Genomic DNA, 17,547 nt, shown 5'->3' with positions numbered 1-17,547 from the left:
CCTCATCCTTCCTAACGTTTAACGGCTGTGTGGCACCGTGATGGCCCAGCAAAGTGAGCAACCACCCTCCTTTCCTGATGAGATTATTTTTACCTCAATTTGTTTGCCCATAAAACTCCCTTCTGCTTTTACTGTTTTCCGTTTGAGACTGCGATTTTGCTCACATTCATTTTCTCCTCCTCCGGACCAACAGAAGGGAGTATCCCTGGTAACCTAATGTGAGAGGAGTTTTCACCTGCTTTTCCATCTCAGGTGATGTGGTCTCCCGAATGGCATTGGGTGGTGTTCCCTGGAGGTGTCAGTGATGTTCCCCAGGCCACAGAGATGCTGTGTCTGAGTGGGAGACATCCTGGCATGGCAATGGGTGTATGCAGTGTAGAAAACATCCAGCTGTTCAAAAGAGTGGAATAAAGAGCATAAAGTAAAATAAAACCCCAAATAAAGTATAAAATAATGACGCTGCTCTAATACCTGAAGTTTTCGGTCACATCTACAAGCACAGGCTGTGCTTCTGCCTTAACATCGGGTCCGTGCTCCCAGTGCCGCCTGGGAATGGTGGATGGGATGGCTCCATGGGGATGGCTCGTGCTTTGGCAGACAGCTCTGAGCATGTCTGTGCTGGCGGCAAGGGCACTGGCTCTGTTCTGGGTGGTGGAACAGGCTGAAGAGACATCTGTGCCCGGGGTGAGGTGCCCGGGGAAGCTCTTACCCCGGCTCCCATCGCTCACAGCGGGCACTGACCTGCTGCTCCACACCTCGCACCCCGAACAGGGCATCCAGGGCCCCGGGAAACGCCGCTTGTACCCAGAGAACGACACGACCTGGAGGACAGCCCCGTCCCTTGCTCTGGGCCTCCCTCTAGGCGGGCGGGGAGCAACCCCCGCGCTGCGGCACAGCGGGGCCGAGCTCTGCGGTGTCCCCCGGTGCCCGGGATAGCCGGGTGCCTGGCGGGTGCACCGCCCACCCGACAGAGGGCGCCAGCCCGTCCGGGGAGCGGCGCGCGGGTGGCTGGCCGCGATGCATGCCGGTACCAGCAGGCTGTGTCAGGTTTAGAGCCGCCGCGGGAGGCGGGAGGGGGATGATTCGGCGCCATCGTTCGTTCAGGAGGAGCTGCACGTCACCCCCCGGCGCGATGGTGGGGAAACGGCGGCGGGCGCCGCGGCCGGACGCGATGGGGGCGCGGGGCGGGCTCCCCGAGGAGGCCGTGGTGAACGGCCACGTCTTGCAGTTCTACTTCCACCAGGCCATGGCGGCCTACCGCGCCGGGCGCAACCGCGACTTCCGACAGCTCCGCGACGTCATGCAGGGTGCGCCGGGGCTGAGGGGGGACGCCGGACCGGCTGCGGGGTGAGGGGGAGGCGGGGCCGCACCGTGTGGTACCAGCACCATGTAACCTACCCTTTGTCTCGCAGCGCTGCTTGTGCGGCCCCTGGAGAAGGATCTCGTCATGGCCCGGAGGCTGCGCTTGATGCAGTTCCTGTCACGGGTCGAGGAAGGCGAGAACCTCGGTGCGTCCCCAAACCTCCCAGTAATGCCCGCGGGAAAGAAGCCCCAGTGTGGGCCTGCAGCCACTGTCCCTGTGCTCTGTGCCAGTAGCAACGAGGAGCAGTGTTTCTGTGCAGAGCAGAAGCCTGGGCTGAAGCTGTTCAGCTGTAGTAGCTTTTCCCTGAAGGCAAAGGTCTGAAGAGCATGGCTTTTCATGTCTGCATCGTGCTGCCATAGCCAGGAGCAGTGTCCTAGATCCCAAGCTCCTAATCTGTCCTGTTAGCCAGACACACACCAACGTTAGTGTAGATATCCAGGTTAGATGTAAGGAAGAAGTTCTTTACTGTGAAGGTGGCGAGGCTCTGGAGTGGGTAGCCCAGAGAAGTGGTGAATGCTCCATTCTTGGCAGTGTTCAAGGCCAGGTTGGACAGTGTCTTGGGTGACATGGTCTAGTGTGAGGTGTCCATATGGCAGGGGATTGGAGCTGGATGTTGTTAAGGTCCTTTCCAACCCAAACCATTCCATGATTCTACAGTTCTGTGCTTGTGGCTTTGGCTCAGCCTCGTTGCTTCTGCAACGCTCCCCTAGGTCAGTTTTTAATAGGCACGTGGTGCTTCTGTAGCTTCCTGTGCCTGGGGGTGGATCTTGCAGTTTAGGCCCTTGGCAGGCAGCCTTCCATTCCTTCTCACCTTCATCCTCAGTAGCTGTAGGATTTGCAATCAGAACAAGCAAACAAGTGACTAGGTCTCTGTAAGATGTCTGTGAACTCCTCACAAACCAGCAGCTCTGGTTTCTTGTAGATTGCACTTTTGATAAAGAGTCAGACCTCACCCCTCTGGAATCAGCAATCGGTGTCCTGGAGCTTATTCATACGGAATTTGCTGTGACTCAGGAGACAATAGAAACTCTTCAGGAAATGGTGAAGGAAGCTGTAAGATGTTTTTGAATAAATACTCTGTCTTACAAAGGTCTTGTGTAAATGACAGTGAAAATTGCCTCACATATAGAATACCATCATTAGGGCTGACTTGTCTACTAATGCGTATCTTCAGTGCATGTGGTTTTTCATCAGTTAATGTAGAAGAGTTTCTTTGTAAGTTGGTACTAAGCTGTTACCTGTGCTGTGCTTAATGATCATGTATGCTCTTCCAAAGCTGATCTACAGAGTATGGTCAGTTCATTGTCAGCAGAGAAAATGGTTTTTGTTTTCTCCTGTAGGCTGTTATTGTCTGCGTCAGAAACAGAGAGTTTGAGAAAGCTGAAGAAATTGTTGAGAGGCATATAGGGAAGGAGCCCAAAAGCCAGGTGAGTCTGTGCTGGAATGAGAGGCAGCTGCTTGAGCACTGTCTGGTATGTCCTATGGGGTGTTGGGGAGCAGGGGTACCTGGAGGAGCTTCTGGTATGTCTTACAGGGTGGGCAGTATGACCCCTGAGGGTGTAAGAGGTTTCGTTGTGAAGCACACCCCTTAGGGATACCCAAACAAGAGAAAAGGATAAAGGTTCCAAAACTGGAATTAAAGAGTCCTCCTTGAGTGATGAACCCTCAAGTGCTCTGCGTTTCTCAAGCATATTGATCATCTCTGAAGCTCTTTCTGTTACTTGCGTTCTCTTTCGTATCTCCATGGGTCTTCCAGGTATTGGTGTTCATCCTTTACCTCAGGAAAACTCAAGCTCATGTGTAGAGCATGAACTGGTAAGAAGGGTTGGTTCTGAAAGCAGGAGTCCCCATTCCTCTTTCTGTAGGCAGTGAAATGTCTTGGGTGCTGGAACAAAAAGTCAGGAATGCTGAAACAAGGTGACGGTCCTGTTCCTCTGACCTTTTCCCAGCCTTGTGTCAGTGTAAAGTAGTTGTGTCTGGAGAATCTCAAATAGGAAGGAGCCAGACCTCACCCGGATCCTAGCTCCTGTGTTTATATCTTTGTATCTATTCAGAGCATTCTTACTTCTCTAGAAAAAGAAGAAAGAGTTGCTGACTGTCATCCAGGACAAGGACTGCAGTCATCCAGTGGTCAGAAACTTCTCTTACAAGGACTTCCAGCGGAGGACATTTCAGTTCCTGGAGACTTACATGGATGATTCGGAGCCCCTGCTGCAAACAGTACGTGTCTGCCTTGCTTACCTGGCTTCCCAAAACAGCACAGAGTGCAGATGTGGAGGGAACCAGTGCTTACTTTGCCAAAAAGCAATGAAGTACAGGAATTTGGCTTTTACATGCCTTCTGGTGCAGTTGATGAGTTTGAGTTTAGGCACCCAATTAATGGTGGATTAAATCCAAAATACCACAAGATCAGTCTATTCCAGAAAGGTTTGTAGAGGTGAATACATTTTTCAGTCTGTGTAACAAGTTTTAATTGATAGGCATGAACTCTGTATCTGGTGCTGATTTAGCTGCAGGTGGCAGCTAAAAATGCGTTTGAGAGGAGATGACATTGGGTGGCAGTACAAGAAATCATCTTGTAATGGTTATGTGCTTTTTCTCTATCCAAGATGATTAAAAAGACTTTGAGCTCAGAACATCCAAAAAAAACAAGAAGCCCATCAGTGACTCCTGAGTCTGCAAATGGGCCAAAGGATGATACTCTGGAGCCGTCAGGAGGGGCAAAGGGCCCAGCAGGAACTCCAGAGCCTGCAGAAATGACAAAAGACCTGGAGGGATCTCCCAGCCCTGCAGAAAGGGCACATGACCCCACAGCAGCTTCAGATCTTAGAGAAGGAACTAGTGACTTTGCAACAGCGTCCGAGCCTATGGAAGAGGGTACTGACCCAGAAGCAACTCCTGATCATGTAACAGCAGCAGATAATAACTTGGAAGATGCATCAGAGCCTATGGAAATATCTAAAGAACTAGCAGCAGCAGCAGCTCCAGAACTTCCAGCTGCTGACCCAGCAGCAACTCCACAACCTCCGGGAGTGTCTTCCAGGTACTCGAAAAGGTGAGCAGAGGAATCTGGTCCTGCACTGTGGATAAAGTGTGGCAGCAGTTCTCTTCCAGTCAGTAGTTTCCTCTCTCCAGGTAGCTCTTAACTTCCCCAGTGCCAGCGGGTCTGCCCAAGCAAAGCCCCGGAGGTGCTCAGTGTAAGACTTCTGTGTGGATCACAGTAAAAGTGTTCAGTTGATTTGGATTTTTTTTTTTTTTTTTTGGTGAAGATACTGCAAACCAGGGAGGGAGGGCAGTGGCTGCCAGCAGGTTTGCTCTAACAGAGCAGCGTTTGGTGTCCATATGTCTCAACCTTTATTTGAGAATAGCACATGGGCATGTTCTCTCAAGACCTGCTTCCTTGCTGCACCACCAGGTTTAAAAGGAGGGAGGACTGAAGGGCTGGGAATGCCTTCTTCACTAAATTTTGTTTGCACCTTGGGGTCAGTTATTGAGGGTCACACCCTTGGGGAAAAGCCGGATTTCAGTGAATTGGAGCCACTTTGGTGATATTTCTACAACCTGCTCAGTTCTGTTTGTTTTGTAGGGGGCCCTCTGGAACTGTAACCACGTATGGGATTTCTGTTCTGAGAGAAGCTTTCAAGATCCTGTCCGACTCCCAGGATTCTGGTGCACTCTTCACCAAACTGGATGAAACAGACTTTTCTTTCCCCAAGCAACTGTCTCCTTCTGTATCCCACAGAACCAAGAAACAGAAAGAAGCGGAGAAACAAGATTCTGACATCTCAGACCCTCCTGAAATTGTCCGTAAGACCAGGCGCTTGTACACAATAAGCAAACTGGTCATGGAGCAAGACAGCCAGTGCAGCGAGTTGAGTGAGAGACCAGACTCTTCCCAGGAGCCAGTTGTATCTTCTGCTTCCAGACCTGTTCAGAAATTGCATGACCAGCGTGTATCTGCCAAGAGTGCCAAGTATGAAGTCTATTTCTTCTGGTATATTCTAATATGCACTCAATCTTTTGACTTGCAGCTGACATTGGTAGCATGAACAAAAACCTTTCTCTTGAATTCAAGATGAGTGTATTGACCATCCTTGTCTGCTAGCGTATGTGCAACTGGCCAAAGTAAATACTTTGTCCTTACACTTCACTGTTTGGGTAATGGAGAGGAGAAAATTATCCATTTTCCACTGGCAGTGGGTTGGAAGTACTGCAGGTAGTACTGGTAGGCAATTCCAGTGTGCATACTGCAGGTAATGTGTGTTTCTCTGTGCTTTGGTTAGTGATGCTGACACTGGAAAGAGTTCATGGGTGCATCTTGTGGTGTGTTTTAAACTCTCCTTTCTACCTCTTCACTTTGCTTAAGGTCTCTGTTTTTTGGGTTTTTTTGGGCATTTGTCATTTTTTTTTTTCCCTGACACCAGTGTTGGTTAAGGAACTCCTAGTTGTAACTTTCTCTTGCAGTATGAGTTGTCACCTTGCAGCTGAAATGACTGCAGTAAGATGTGGGACTATGTTAGAGGTTTTTTCCTGTTTATAAGCATTACCCACAGAAGACAGCAAAGTAGGCTTACTGGCAGAAGTTTAAAATCAGCGCTGTTAGGAGACTGTGAAGCTATAAGTCTCATGAGTAGCTCCTGTAGGCTGTAACAAGGGTGTGGCAAAGCTTCCTGCTTAAATGTCTGAGTTGCTCCTTTTCTGTTTAGTGAAGTTGCAGAGCAGCCAGCAATAATGATGTTTTGGATCCCCAGGAGTGAAACTGGAAGGACTGAGGAGAGCTTGATGTCTTTGGAAAGATAAAACACAATCTCCTTTGTTTTCTGGCTTAAGAATGTCAAGAACATGAAGGTTTGGTTTTGAAGGGCAGGCAGGAAAGACCTTGGTGTTCTGCATTGCTTGGCTGCTTTTGGAGGTGACTGTCTCTGAAGTGCAGGAGAGTGGCCACAAGTTGAGATGTGCTGCAGTGCAGCTGGCATCGGTGCAAGCAGTGGTGAAAACTCTCGCTGATATGCATTACTCAGGATTAAGCTGTCAGCAGGAAGGGATTTCTACCCTGCCATTGTGTTAAGAGTCATGGGGGAAGTTTAGTTGATTAAGTTTCATGCTCTTCTAGGACTTGAGTGGCAATGCTTTACCTTTTGGTTTTTGGTTGGTTTTTTTTTTCCTGGTAATATATTGCAGCCAATGTTGCTGTCCTGGGGTGTCTGGAGTTTATTCTGAGGGTGCTAGGGAACCCTGTGAGAATAGGATGATGTTTTGTGGATTCATATGAGGCCATGTGCTGTGCCTGACTACCATGGGAAGAGGCCGGACACAGATATGAACATGATGTCTTTGTGTCTTGTGCCAGCTAAAGTGAGGGTTCTGCCAGACTGGGAGGGAGCCAAGAATGGCACTGCTGATGCTGGTGTAGGCAGTTCTTGAGTTTCAAGCCGTGATGCTGTGCAAGTTCGTTTCCAGTTCACCTGGAAAGTGATCTTATTTTCTGTGCTGCTTGTGTGGATGTCTTGTCTTGAAGCCTTTCTGTGTCAGTACTTACGGTAGCAGTGGTGCTGCCATCTCTCTGGAAATCTCATTCTATGCTTCTCTGCCAGAGGCTATTTCACAAATGTTTATGTGCAAGAAAGAGGTGTTCAACAGTGCAACCTCAAGTAAGAACAGAGATCAGTTATTTCCCAGTTGTTCAATTACATTGGATGCAATATCCTTGGCTGAACCTTTTGAAGGTTTTTTTTAACAGACTTAATTTAACTTCACAAGTCTGTGCTGGAGGACTGGAAGCAGGTGACAGCACTGAGGCACTTGATCTCACTGAGATGCCTCTGTAGCTTGGCTGACCTCAGTAGTGCTAGCAGTAAAACAGTAAGAATTAAATGCTCCTTTGGAAGTCTAAAGGCTTCTCCCTCAGGTTGCTGGCAAGTCTGTGCCACATACAGAGGCCTGGGAAGTCCAGCTTTGTGTCTGCTGTAAGCACTTCATTGTGTAGTTAATACTCTCTCACTTGTTTTTTGCTAATGCTGGCTACTAAATACAATACTGCACCTGTATTGAGTACATACAGCAAACTGTACCTTCAGATGGAGGCTGCTAAGGATTCATCCCCCTTCAGAGGGGACTTGAGGAGGTGGCAGTGTGTTTATATGTCTCTTCATGGGCACTTTTCTCAGCACTGCACCCTCATCACAGGCTTGCTTGCTGTATCCTCTGTGTCCCTACCTTCTCCCCTAAAAACATCCTCCCTAGCCAGCAGCCAAAGTAAATACTTACCTGCTTTCAGGTCCCTCAGAAGAAAGTGGAACAGTACACAGGGGTTGGAAGAAAAAGAGAGTTGGAGTGAGGAGGAGGAGCTTTTCCCAGGTGCCGGTAAGAACAGAGCCCCTGCTGTGGGTGTTATTTGATGCTACTCCTGGCTGTGGGGCTCATTTATGGGTTTCTTGCTACCTTCTGTGTGACTGAATTTTGAAACCAGAAATCCTAAAACCCAGGAAAATGGGTAACTGTCCAGGTCTTTGTACATCTGCTGTGAAATGTGTGCCAAAGCCACGTGTTCCAGTCTCAGATAAATTATGCTTAGCTTAAAGAATGTAAACATCTGAAATACAACTTTTTGCCTGTTCCTACTTTAGTACCATGAAATAAAAGTTCAGTTTACATTTTCAGTCAGATCAATTGTGCAGTCCTTTTTGCAGCTAGATATGTAGCTTAACTGGTGAAAAGGAGTGGATAATGGGTGTCTAATTCCAGCTTCAATGTACAGTGTAGCCACATCCTGGATGGATGCCCCTGTTCTGGCTAGTTTAAAACAAATCAGATCCTATTGGAAAGCTTTCATATGAAACAGCTGGGGCTGCAGAAAAGGGAGGGATAAAGGAGTTTGGTTTGTCTGTCATGGGGTGCTCTCATTGTAGGCTCTGTATTTCAGCAGTTAAGCCCAAGGCAGTCTGTCAAGGAAGTCTGTACCTCTTAAGGTGAAATGTAACCCTGTTGCCTTGTTTTTCAGCATCATTTGAGACAGCCAGCTATAACAGTACAGTCTTCAGTTCCAAGAAACAGGTAATGTGGAGCCCTTAAGTCCTTTCAGCAAGGCCTGAGATCAGGATATGTCTGCAGAGAAGACCAAACTGCTAGACAATCTGAAATACACTGGTGGGGGTTGCTGCTCAGACTGCTTCCTCAGCAGCCTGCAGTTCACTACAGCAGGGTGAGCTGCTGCCATGCTTTAGATGAGGAGGCTGGGTTGGAAAGTGCTTCCTCAGGCTGCTGCTTGTGGTATCCAGGTTTGATCCAAGTTGTGCAGGCCTTTGCATTCACAGAGGTGTGTGGAGTTTCCCTGTTAAAACAGCCCAGTTTGGTATTTGGTAAAGCTGTGTGCCGGGTACTGGGTATGTGCATGAAGTCGTTTTTTCTCGATGCATGTGGTTCAGAGCTGGGTTTGCTGGGTTCCCCCATGCTGGGGAGGTTCAGCATCTTGTTTGGGTGAAGGATACGCGTACAGCAGCTGTTGCTTGGGAAGAGGTCCCCGCTTTGATGCTGCTGGGAACTCTCAGCCTGGCTTGTAGGAAAGCTGCTGGCTCTTGTGCTGCTGTACACCACATAGCACTCTGCTGGAGCTGAGCACTTCTGTTACTTGTAACGAGCACATCCACAAAGGAGTGATTGAGTGTTGTGTGTGCTGTTGACAGGACACCTGTGCCTTTCCTACACATTACTAGCACAGATGGTAAAGGGGAGCTAACACACATGGGAGGAATTATGTGGTTCTCTGCTAGTGGCACTCTGAAGCTGGACTTTGTACTCACAGGACACTGCTTATGTGCTCTTTTGTAGAAATGGACAGTGGAAGAGAGCGAGTGGATCAAAGAAGGTGTGCGGAAGTTTGGAGAAGGGAGATGGAAGGCCATTTGCCAGAAGTACCCCTTCCAGAACCGCACATCAGTGATGATCAAGGATCGCTGGCGGACCATGAAAAAACTGGGAATCCTCTAAAGCTGGGAGCCACAGGACCTCCAGTGCAAAAACCTTTCTCTTTGGAAAGCTGGACTGGAGCATCACAGCAAGGGAGGCTGCTATGCCTATCTCTGATGTGTGTGTGGGGAGCCCCAGGGGCCCATGGCACCTGAGAATGATGTAGCAGACAGAAATCACATGACAAGAACCAAGGAGCCTTGAGCTCTAGCTGCAGGTTTTAGTTTTTGTGCAGGCTTGATAGCATATGCTTGGAAATGGCCTGGATTGGGACTTTCTTCTCCTGACAACTGCAGCCTTTATAGAATGAATCCCAGCTGAAGTGAGTGAGTTTTGTCTGCTCAGATGCTGTCAAACAGCAGGCTAATCCCCTCAGGTGCTATTTTTCTGTGTTGTCTAAACTGTCTGTCACTTGTTTTGTCAATTTGTGCTCAATTCTCTGTGGGTGGGAGGCAACATGTAGCCCCACAGCTTATAGGGAGGAGATTGAGACAAATAGTCTTAGATATCTTTCTTCACATTTCTTTCTGCTTTTAGTGGCAGTGATCCTGGGAGTGAGAATTTTTCCCTCCCAGCTTTGAGACTTTAAAAACATAATTTTGTATCTTAGTATTTAACTGTTGATCGTTCCCATGTTAAAAGTTGGGCCATATCTTACTGATACTTCTTGCTGGTGTGCAATCCCTGCAAGTGTATTGGTGCCCAGAGCGTTGCATATCCAGCAGCCAAAGCCAGAGTTCATGTACTACCAGTCTTCCGTAAATAAAGTTTGTGTTTTCTTGGCTGGCATGAGTTGTAAGTGTGAGCTTGTACCATACGGGTGGAAGTGTGGCAGTTGGGGCAGGCAGCACCCCAGGAACATGGGGCTTCCCCCTTGGCCTCCTGAGCTGTTGTGTTAGCCGCTGTTTGGGGTGGAACAGTGATGCCCAGAGGTGCTGCATAGGGCAGAAGCTTCTGGATGAGGTTTCTGCTGAAGTCAAAGGCTGAGGAGCCATGGCGGTATTTGCTTAAAGCAGCCTCTCCCAGCAGTATTCCTACAGAGCTGGGGCTGGGAAAAGCCTGTCCGGAAACACCTGCTTCCCTCCTGTCCTTCAGCGGGAGCTGCTGGACTGAGCCTGCCTCATCACCTGGCTGTGGCTGCGTGTTTCCCTCCCCTTCTGCTTGTAAAACTGTGTTTCCTGGGGTCAGAGCAGCCCTGGGTGCACGGGACACCCTGGACTTGCAGAGGCTTGATGTGAGCCACAAGCTACACCAGTAGTTGCTGTTGTGAGGCAATGCCCATTGATTGTGCCCAGTTGGAGAAAATGAATTCACCCATACTTCCCTCCTCTGCACCAGGCTCTTGCCCTTGGCTATACAGGGAAGGTGTTGCAGCCAAGGCAGGGAGGAGCCAGGGAGGAAGGACATTCCCTCACAGAGCCGCTTTAGGGCTGTGTGCATTTCCTGGTGGTAAAACACTTTTCCTGCTTAATTTTCTTGTTCACAGGACACAGACTGGTGGAGCGTTGGTCAGTGAGGAGCAGGGCTGGCTGGGGACTGGCTCAGTGTCGCTGGTGACTCTGGAGCTTCTTCACAACAGCCTCTGCAGAGGGTTCAGCTGGGTGAGCTCTAATGTGGATGAGCTGGATAAGGCCCTGCTTTGCCCCAAGATCATCTCAAGGGTGCCTCATTCCCCTGACTCCAGCCCTGCCAAAGTGCCACTCTGAGGCAGTTAATGATTATCCCTGACACCTCCAGTCCCCGCTCCTGCCCTGGCTGGAAGGAGCACGGAAGGCTGGGAAGCAGGATGCTGTTGCTGGTGTTCCTGGCTCTGCTGGGCTCTGCTGGCTGCCCCAGGACTGAACCCCTCAGCAGATCCAGTCAGGACCCGCTATTCCATGGGGCAGATCGCTATGACTTTGCCATCATCATTGCTGCCGGCACCATGGAATGCTTCTGGCAGTTTGCACACCAGAATGGGAACTTCTTCTTCAACTATGAGGTGAGTTTCGCAAGGTGCATCCCAGGAAGCCGTGCAGCTGCTGATGGGGTCAGCGAATGGCTATGCTGGGTTAGTCCAGTGCTGCAGCTCCACAGTCACTGCTGGCCACTGCCTCCTCCAAGAGCACGGCAGGTCCTGCAGTGGGAATTTCTCCATCACCATGGTCCTACAACCAGGCTTATGTGCAGAAGGGTGACTCAGGCTGAACTCCAAATCCACCAGGCCTAGGGCGAAGGGGTTTGCCTTGCATGGGGAAGGTCCTGAGTTGAGACAGGAATGGTTTCAGTCACTTGGATGCTCCACCTCAGGGACTGTACTTTTTTGAGGCAATTTCCATCATGAATCACATTTTTTTTTTTAAATACCTGTTTTAAAGGAGCACTGAGAGCTTTGGATGTGGTGACTGAGCATGCAGAGAGCTGCAGGGTGTCCTGGCACTGGGGGAGCTCTGCCATTTGCTGGGCTGACTGAAGGCTGTTACACAGCCCTTGGCTCTCCGACCTGCAGCTGGAAGGCACGCCAAAGGTCTCGGGCACAGCCCTATGTACTTGTCCTCACGCTCTGTTCCCTTCCCGAAGGGAAAACGGCAGCCTTTTATCACCTGTTTACATTAGGCTGGTTGAAGGAGAGCAAGAGCATGGCCAGGCCCAGAGCTGACAGCTTCCCCCTGGCTCTGCCCTCAGCAGAGCAGCCCCACAGGAGCATGGTACAGCCCTGGGCCTCAGCACAGCTCCATCTCCCACCACTCCAGCAGCAGCAGTGCCAGGAGCACTCCACTCAGGCAGCAGGGAGACGGGGTAGGTAGAGGGGGTGGGAGATAGGAGGTGTGTTCAGGAGCCTGCAGCACCATGAGCGGGCACTGGGAGCCTTGCTGTTTATCATCCAGGGCTGTGGGGTTTGGGGTTCTTTTACGTGTAGCTGGCAGCTCACTGGAGGATGTTCCTGGCCCCAGCTCACAGCAATGGAGGGGGCAGCTCCCCACGGACCCCAAAACAACCCTCAGTAGAGGCTGGACCACACTGGGCCTCTGCCCTGCACACGAGGGCTCCTATGAGCTTCTGTCTGTTTCCTGAGCTCAGAATCAGTCCCACTAATGCCCCTTGGGTGTTTTCTGCCTCCAGGTCCAGCGTGCAACAGGGATTGGCAACAACAGGGACATCATGGTCACAGCGAGCGACCCCAGCGGCTTCCAGCTTGGTGCTTCCCAGCATGAGCGGGGACAAATCAACTTCCTCACCAAGCAGAAAGGTCCTTGCTGCCCTGGTCCTGCCCAGGCAGCCAGCATTTCCCAGGGGCATTATGAGTCTGATCACATCTCCCTCCCCAGTGGGGAGGATGAGGGTCAAGCGCTGGGGATGGCTCTGCCTGGCAGCAGCTCTTCTGCTCAAGGAACAACAATCCCCATTTCTTTCCACAGGTTTCTACCAGCTGTGCCTGAACAACCAGCAAAACCACTTCGGCTTCATGCAGGTGTATCTCAACTTCGGTGTCTACTACGAAGCCTTTGAACTAGACAAGAAGCAGCCAGAAGAGCGGAAAGAGCTGAATGACACCCTGGAGGCAATTGAAGTGAGTGTGAAGGTGACCACAGTGCTCCAGTGCTGCAGGGATGGGCAGGTCCTCCCGAGGGAACCAAGAGGGCTGTTTGCTGTTGGCTGAGCTGTAGCTTTAAGTTAATGCTGAGGACAAGGGGAGCTCCAAGAGCAGCTCTTCCAGCCCCAGGCTCTGCTGCAGCCCAGCTGCTGAGCACCTGCCTCTTCCACAGGTCAGCACCCAGAAACTGCAGGCCCACATCTTCCACATGTGGCGGTTCTACAACTTTGCCCGGATGCGGAAAACATCTGACTCCTTCCTCCTGGAGTCCAACTACAACTATGTCAACTGGTGGTCGATGGCTCAGAGCTGCGCCATTGTCCTCTCTGGGGTGCTGCAGCTCTACTTCCTGAAGCGCCTCTTCAATGTGCAAGCCTCCAGCAGGCAGAAGTGCTAGCGGTGTTCAAAAGTGTGGGAAGGACCAGTGCCTGCAGCACTTGGTAACAGTGCTAAAAGCTAATTCTGACCCTTCACAGAGAGGGAGGAAAGGCCGGATCCTGCTTTGAGGAAGGAGAATTCCCCTGCTCCTCCCTTGGCTGAAATCACACCAACCGAAGAAAAGCACAACACTGAACTTTGTGTGCTAGGTCAGTTTGTTACCTCCCTACCCATCATTATGGTGTCCTATAATGTCTTTTCTACCAGGCACTTAATAAAGAACCCCGGGCACCCAATCTGGGGCGTGTTAGCAGCCTTCTGTCCATCCCCTGCAAGCCTGCACAAAGCAAGTCCTGCCTTGCAGGCACCTGCCTGCCCCCTCCTTCTGTCCCCTCAGCTCCGTGGTCAGCCTGTCCACCCAGCCCTAGGCTGTGTGCCTCTCCCAGTCTCTTCTACAGAACTACATGTGCAGCTTTTCCCCTCTGGTGCCTCACCCCAGTGCATCACGCTGCCTCAGGAAGGCAGGGGCTTGTGCCACAGACAAGGGTCGATCGCCCCTGAGGCCTTGCACTAGACAACAGGCACTCTAGAAAAAGGAACAGGCTTTATTTGAGAGCAGGGGCAGGTCTGGTGCCTGCGGAGCAGCTCCTCGCTTAGGTAGCAGCTCCTTGAGAGTATGTGGTTGTGTGCTGGTGGCTCCCAGCCCTTTCACATCAGAGCACACCCCAGCAGCAGAGGGAGCTCCCTGTGGCTCCCTGTGACTCCCTGTGACACTGCTGCGCTGACAGTGCAGGACAAGGTCTGTACAGCCAGAAACGCGTCTTTGGAGCGCTGGAGTCCTCTTACATGAGAGTGTCCTCGTTCCGCACGTACTCCCCAACATCAGCCTGGTGGAACACCACGATGGCCATGGGATCCACCTTCCGGCACTCCTGCGTGGACTTGGCAGCCACCCCAAAGCCCTGAATGAACAGGAGGTAAGAGCTTGCCCCCCAACCCTGTATTCCTGCCCTGGGAAGTGCGGGGCCCACACCAGCCACTCACCAGCGGGACGTCAGCCATGGAGTACACCACCACTCCCTGGTACTGAGCTGTGTTCTCTGTGATGCGGCCCAGGCCTGACTTCAGGACATGGTTGCCGTAGAGAAAAGACTGCTCCGAGCCCGGCTTCACCCACACCTTGAACTGCAAGAGAGGCACAGCGCGATGAAGGGCCGGGGGTGGTCGGGGGCTGGGGGCTGCCGGCGGCCGGTTCCCACCTTGGCGTAGGGCGCGAGGAAGTCCAGAGCCGTGACACTGAGCCGGAACTTCTGCGTCTTGGTGAACTTCCCGAAGCAGGTGCCCAGCGCAGTGAGGCTCTCCCGGGGGATGCTCGCCGCCACCTTCAGCAGCTTCTCGCTGCGGGGATCGGGAACAGAGCTGGAGCAGCTCCGGGACAGCGCCCGCTGCCCGGCTCCCCCCAGCCGGCCCTCGCCTCACCTCAGGTAGTAGATGCGGTCGCGGTGCAGGCGGAAACAGTAGGTACCATCGGGCCGGTCCACCAGCAGCTGGATGTTCTCACCGATGCTGCGGGGACAAACGCCGTGAGCTCGACCCGGTCCCTCCGCCCGCCCCCGGCAACCCCCCCGGTGCCCCCGGCCCCTCACTATCGCCCCAGCTTCTCGAAGACCGTCCGCGTCTCCGCCTCCGTCAGCGGCCGCATCGCCCCGCGCCGCACACGCGGGGTCCCACCGGAACCGGAACCGCAAGAACGGGAACAGGAAGTGTCGGGCCGGAAGTGGCGCGGCGCCCCGTCGGAGCGGCGCGATGGCGGCGGCGGCAGCGGAGGAGGCGCGGCTCCTGGCCTGGCTGCGCGGCCCCGCGGCGTCCGGTAGCCCCGAGCTCTCCGCATACGTGTCCGAGCTGGCGGCGCTGGGGCTGGCGGAGCTGGGCCGGGAGCCGGCGCGGCTGGCGGCGGAGCGGGCGCGGGTCGGGGCGGAGACCCGCCGCTTGGCCTTCGAGCACTACCGCGCCTTCATCCGTTCCGCCGAGTGCACCGGCCGCGCCGGACACGGGTTCGGCGGCATCGAGAGCCGCCTCGGCAGCCTGCTGGAGCGCCTGCCCGCGCTGCAGGACGCCTGCCGGTGCGGAACGGGCACCGGGACGGCGGGGGTGGGGGGTGCCCGCTGGGTACGCGAGGAGACCGGGGGTGGCGGGGAGCGGAGCGGTGAGGGCACGGGGGGAGATGGAGGGAGGCTGGGACAGGATCTGGCAGAGCTCTGGGGGCAATGGGGCTGGGCTGGGGGGCGAAAAGGAGCTGGTGCTGAGATGGGAAGGATGGGACCGATCAGATATCATGGAGGGTGAGAGGATCCCGGGGTTTACCTGCTGCAGGGGAGAGCCTTGTGCTGATCCCACCCTGATTCCGCAGGAACTTCATGCGTGATGCCGAGGAGATCGCCTGCAGCCGGCGCATGAACAGCCTGACACTGAACCGGCACACGGAGATTCTGGAGATACTGGAGATACCGCAGCTCATGGACACCTGCGTCCGCAACGGCTACTACGAGGAGGCGCTGGAGCTCGCTGCCTACGTGCGACGGCTGGAGAGAAAGCACAGCACCATTCCTGTGATCCAGGTAGGATCTGCTCTGCCCCTGCCCTGTGCCACCCTGCACCCAGCTCCTGTGACTGAGGCCTCTGTTCCACCCCAGGGCATTGTGGAAGAAGTGCGCCAGTGCACCCAGCTGATGCTGAACCAGCTCATCCAGCAGCTCCGCACCAACATTCAGCTCCCGGCCTGCCTGCGGGTCATAGGCTACCTGCGGCGCATGGATGTCTTCACGGAGGCTGAGCTGCGCATCAAGTTCTTGCAGGCACGGGATGCGTGGCTGCGTTCCATCCAGGCCTCCATCCCCGACGAGGACCCCTACTTCCACATCACCAAGACCATTGAAGCCTGTCGCGTCCACCTTTTCGACATCATCACCCAGTATCGCGCCATCTTCTCCGATGAGGAGCCCCTCCTGCCTGCCGAGGGTCAGGCCCTCAACGAAGGGGCCATCTTCCACAGCTGGGTGCTGCAGAAGGTGTCTGAGTTCCTGCGGACGCTGGAGCGCGACCTGCGGCGTGGGGTTGGCGGCCGCCTGGACTCGCTGCTGGGGCAGTGCATGTATTTCGGCCTCTCCTTCAGCCGGGTGGGGGCCGATTTCCGCGGGCAGCTGGCGCCCCTCTTCCAGCACGTGGCCGCCACCGCTTTCAGGAAGGCGGTGGAAGAGGCGGTGGAGAAGTTCCAGGAAGAGATGAATTCCTACACGCTCATCTCTACGCCAGCAGTGCTGGGGGGCAGCACAGGGGTCCCGGTGCCCATGGCCCAGCCAGGGACGCTGCAGCCTCCCATGGTGCTGCTGGACTTCCCACCCCTTGCCTGCTTCCTCAACAGCCTCCTTGTCGCTTTCAATGACCTGCGGCTCTGCTGCCCCATCGCCCTGGCACAGGATGTCACCACCTGCCTGGAGGATGCGCTTGGTGAGGTGAGGTGCCAGGGTATAGAGCTGTGCCTTGTCCCAGGAGGACATGGGGACAGGCTCGTGGTGCTCTGAGTATTGGTAGGATGGAATCATAGACTCATTTAGGTTAGAAAAGACTTTTTTGAAGATCATCAAGTCCAAGTGTTAGTCTGGTACTGCCAAACCCACCACTAAACATGTCCCTAAGTGCCATGTATCCATGTCTTTTAAATACTTACAGGGATGGTGACTCCACAGCTTCCTTGGGCAGTATGTTCCAGTGCTTGACAACCCTTTTGGGAAAGAGATTATTCCTAATCTCCAGTCTAAACCTGCCCTGGTGCAGCTTGAGGCCGGTTCCTCTTGTCCCATCCCTTGTTCCTTGGGAGCAGAGCCCAGCCCCTCCTGGCTCCATCCTCCTGTCAGGCACTTGTAGGGAGCCATCAGGTCCCCCCTGAGCCTTCTCTTCTCCAGACTGAACCCCCCAGGTCCCTCAGCCCTTCCCCATCACACTTGGGCTCCAGGCCCTGCACCAGCTCCGCTGCCCTGCTCTGGCCCCCCTCCAGCACCTCAATGGCTCACTTTTAGTGAGGGGCCCAGAACTGAACACAGGATTTGAGGTGCAGCTTCACCTGTGCCCAGTAAAGGGGAACAGTCACTTCTCTGGCCCTGCTGCCACAACTGTGGCTTATACAAGCCAGGATGCTCTTGTCCACCTGAGGGCAAGCTGGCTCATATTCAGCTGCTGTTGACCAACACCCCCAGGTTATTTCTGTTGG

At 53.3% G+C, this 17,547-nt stretch overlaps 2 protein-coding genes across 8 annotated transcripts; one reads left to right on the top strand and one right to left on the bottom strand.

Moving 5' to 3' along the window:
• Nucleotides 1-1,055: 1,055 nt before the first annotated feature.
• Nucleotides 1,056-13,771, top strand: LOC308232486 (transmembrane emp24 domain-containing protein 6-like). 7 transcript variants are annotated; one of them, XM_080638737.1, is made up of 11 exons: nt 1,056-1,307; nt 1,413-1,508; nt 2,286-2,416; nt 2,704-2,790; nt 3,437-3,583; nt 3,973-4,418; nt 4,950-5,336; nt 7,641-7,726; nt 8,364-8,416; nt 9,191-9,650; nt 10,815-11,037. In XM_080638737.1, the coding sequence occupies exons 1-10, from the start codon at nt 1,079-1,081 to the stop codon at nt 9,347-9,349; spliced, it is 1,821 nt and encodes a 606-aa protein (XP_080494863.1). In that variant the 5' UTR covers nt 1,056-1,078; the 3' UTR covers nt 9,350-9,650; nt 10,815-11,037. The 7 variants fall into 7 exon arrangements, with proteins under 7 accessions (XP_080494863.1, XP_080494866.1, XP_080494865.1 ...); XM_080638740.1 differs by lacking the exon at nt 10,815-11,037 and having other exon boundaries at nt 2,286-2,404; nt 3,443-3,583; nt 9,191-10,117; XM_080638739.1 differs by lacking the exon at nt 10,815-11,037 and having other exon boundaries at nt 2,286-2,404; nt 9,191-10,117.
• A 94-nt stretch (nt 13,772-13,865) lies between these two features.
• Nucleotides 13,866-15,302, bottom strand: NIP7 (nucleolar pre-rRNA processing protein NIP7). The gene is made up of 5 exons (XM_080638744.1): nt 14,927-15,302; nt 14,760-14,846; nt 14,540-14,678; nt 14,325-14,465; nt 13,866-14,242 (listed from the first exon to the last, which is right to left on the bottom strand). The coding sequence occupies exons 1-5, from the start codon at nt 15,169-15,171 to the stop codon at nt 14,123-14,125; spliced, it is 732 nt and encodes a 243-aa protein (XP_080494870.1). The 5' UTR covers nt 15,172-15,302; the 3' UTR covers nt 13,866-14,122.
• Between the last annotated feature and the right edge of the window lie 2,245 nt (nt 15,303-17,547).

This window comes from Psittacula echo (genome assembly GCF_963264785.1).
Source record: "Psittacula echo genome assembly, chromosome: Z".
In the NCBI taxonomy this organism is placed as follows: domain Eukaryota; kingdom Metazoa; phylum Chordata; class Aves; order Psittaciformes; family Psittacidae; genus Psittacula; species Psittacula echo.
Note: the sequence above shows the minus strand (reverse complement) of the source record. Positions and strands in the feature narration are given on the sequence as shown.

What these genes read in the sequence shown, in the direction of transcription:
- LOC308232486 (XM_080638737.1), top strand. Translation starts at nt 1,079, where the DNA reads ATGATTCGGCGCCATCGTTCGTTCAGGAGGAGCTGCACGTCACCCCCC. An exon ending in CGGAGCCCCTGCTGCAAACA is followed by an intron (nt 3,584 to 3,972) that starts GTACGTGTCTGC and finishes TCTCTATCCAAG; the next exon opens with ATGATTAAAAAGACTTTGAG. An exon ending in TCTTCCAGGTACTCGAAAAG is followed by an intron (nt 4,419 to 4,949) that starts GTGAGCAGAGGA and finishes TTTGTTTTGTAG; the next exon opens with GGGGCCCTCTGGAACTGTAA.
- NIP7 (XM_080638744.1), bottom strand. Translation starts at nt 15,171, where the DNA reads ATGCGGAGAGCTCGGGGCTACCGGACGCCGCGGGGCCGCGCAGCCAGG. An exon ending in TCCTCGCGCCCTACGCCAAG is followed by an intron (nt 14,466 to 14,539) that starts GTGGGAACCGGC and finishes CCTCTCTTGCAG; the next exon opens with TTCAAGGTGTGGGTGAAGCC. An exon ending in CCATGGCTGACGTCCCGCTG is followed by an intron (nt 14,243 to 14,324) that starts GTGAGTGGCTGG and finishes CTGTTCATTCAG; the next exon opens with GGCTTTGGGGTGGCTGCCAA.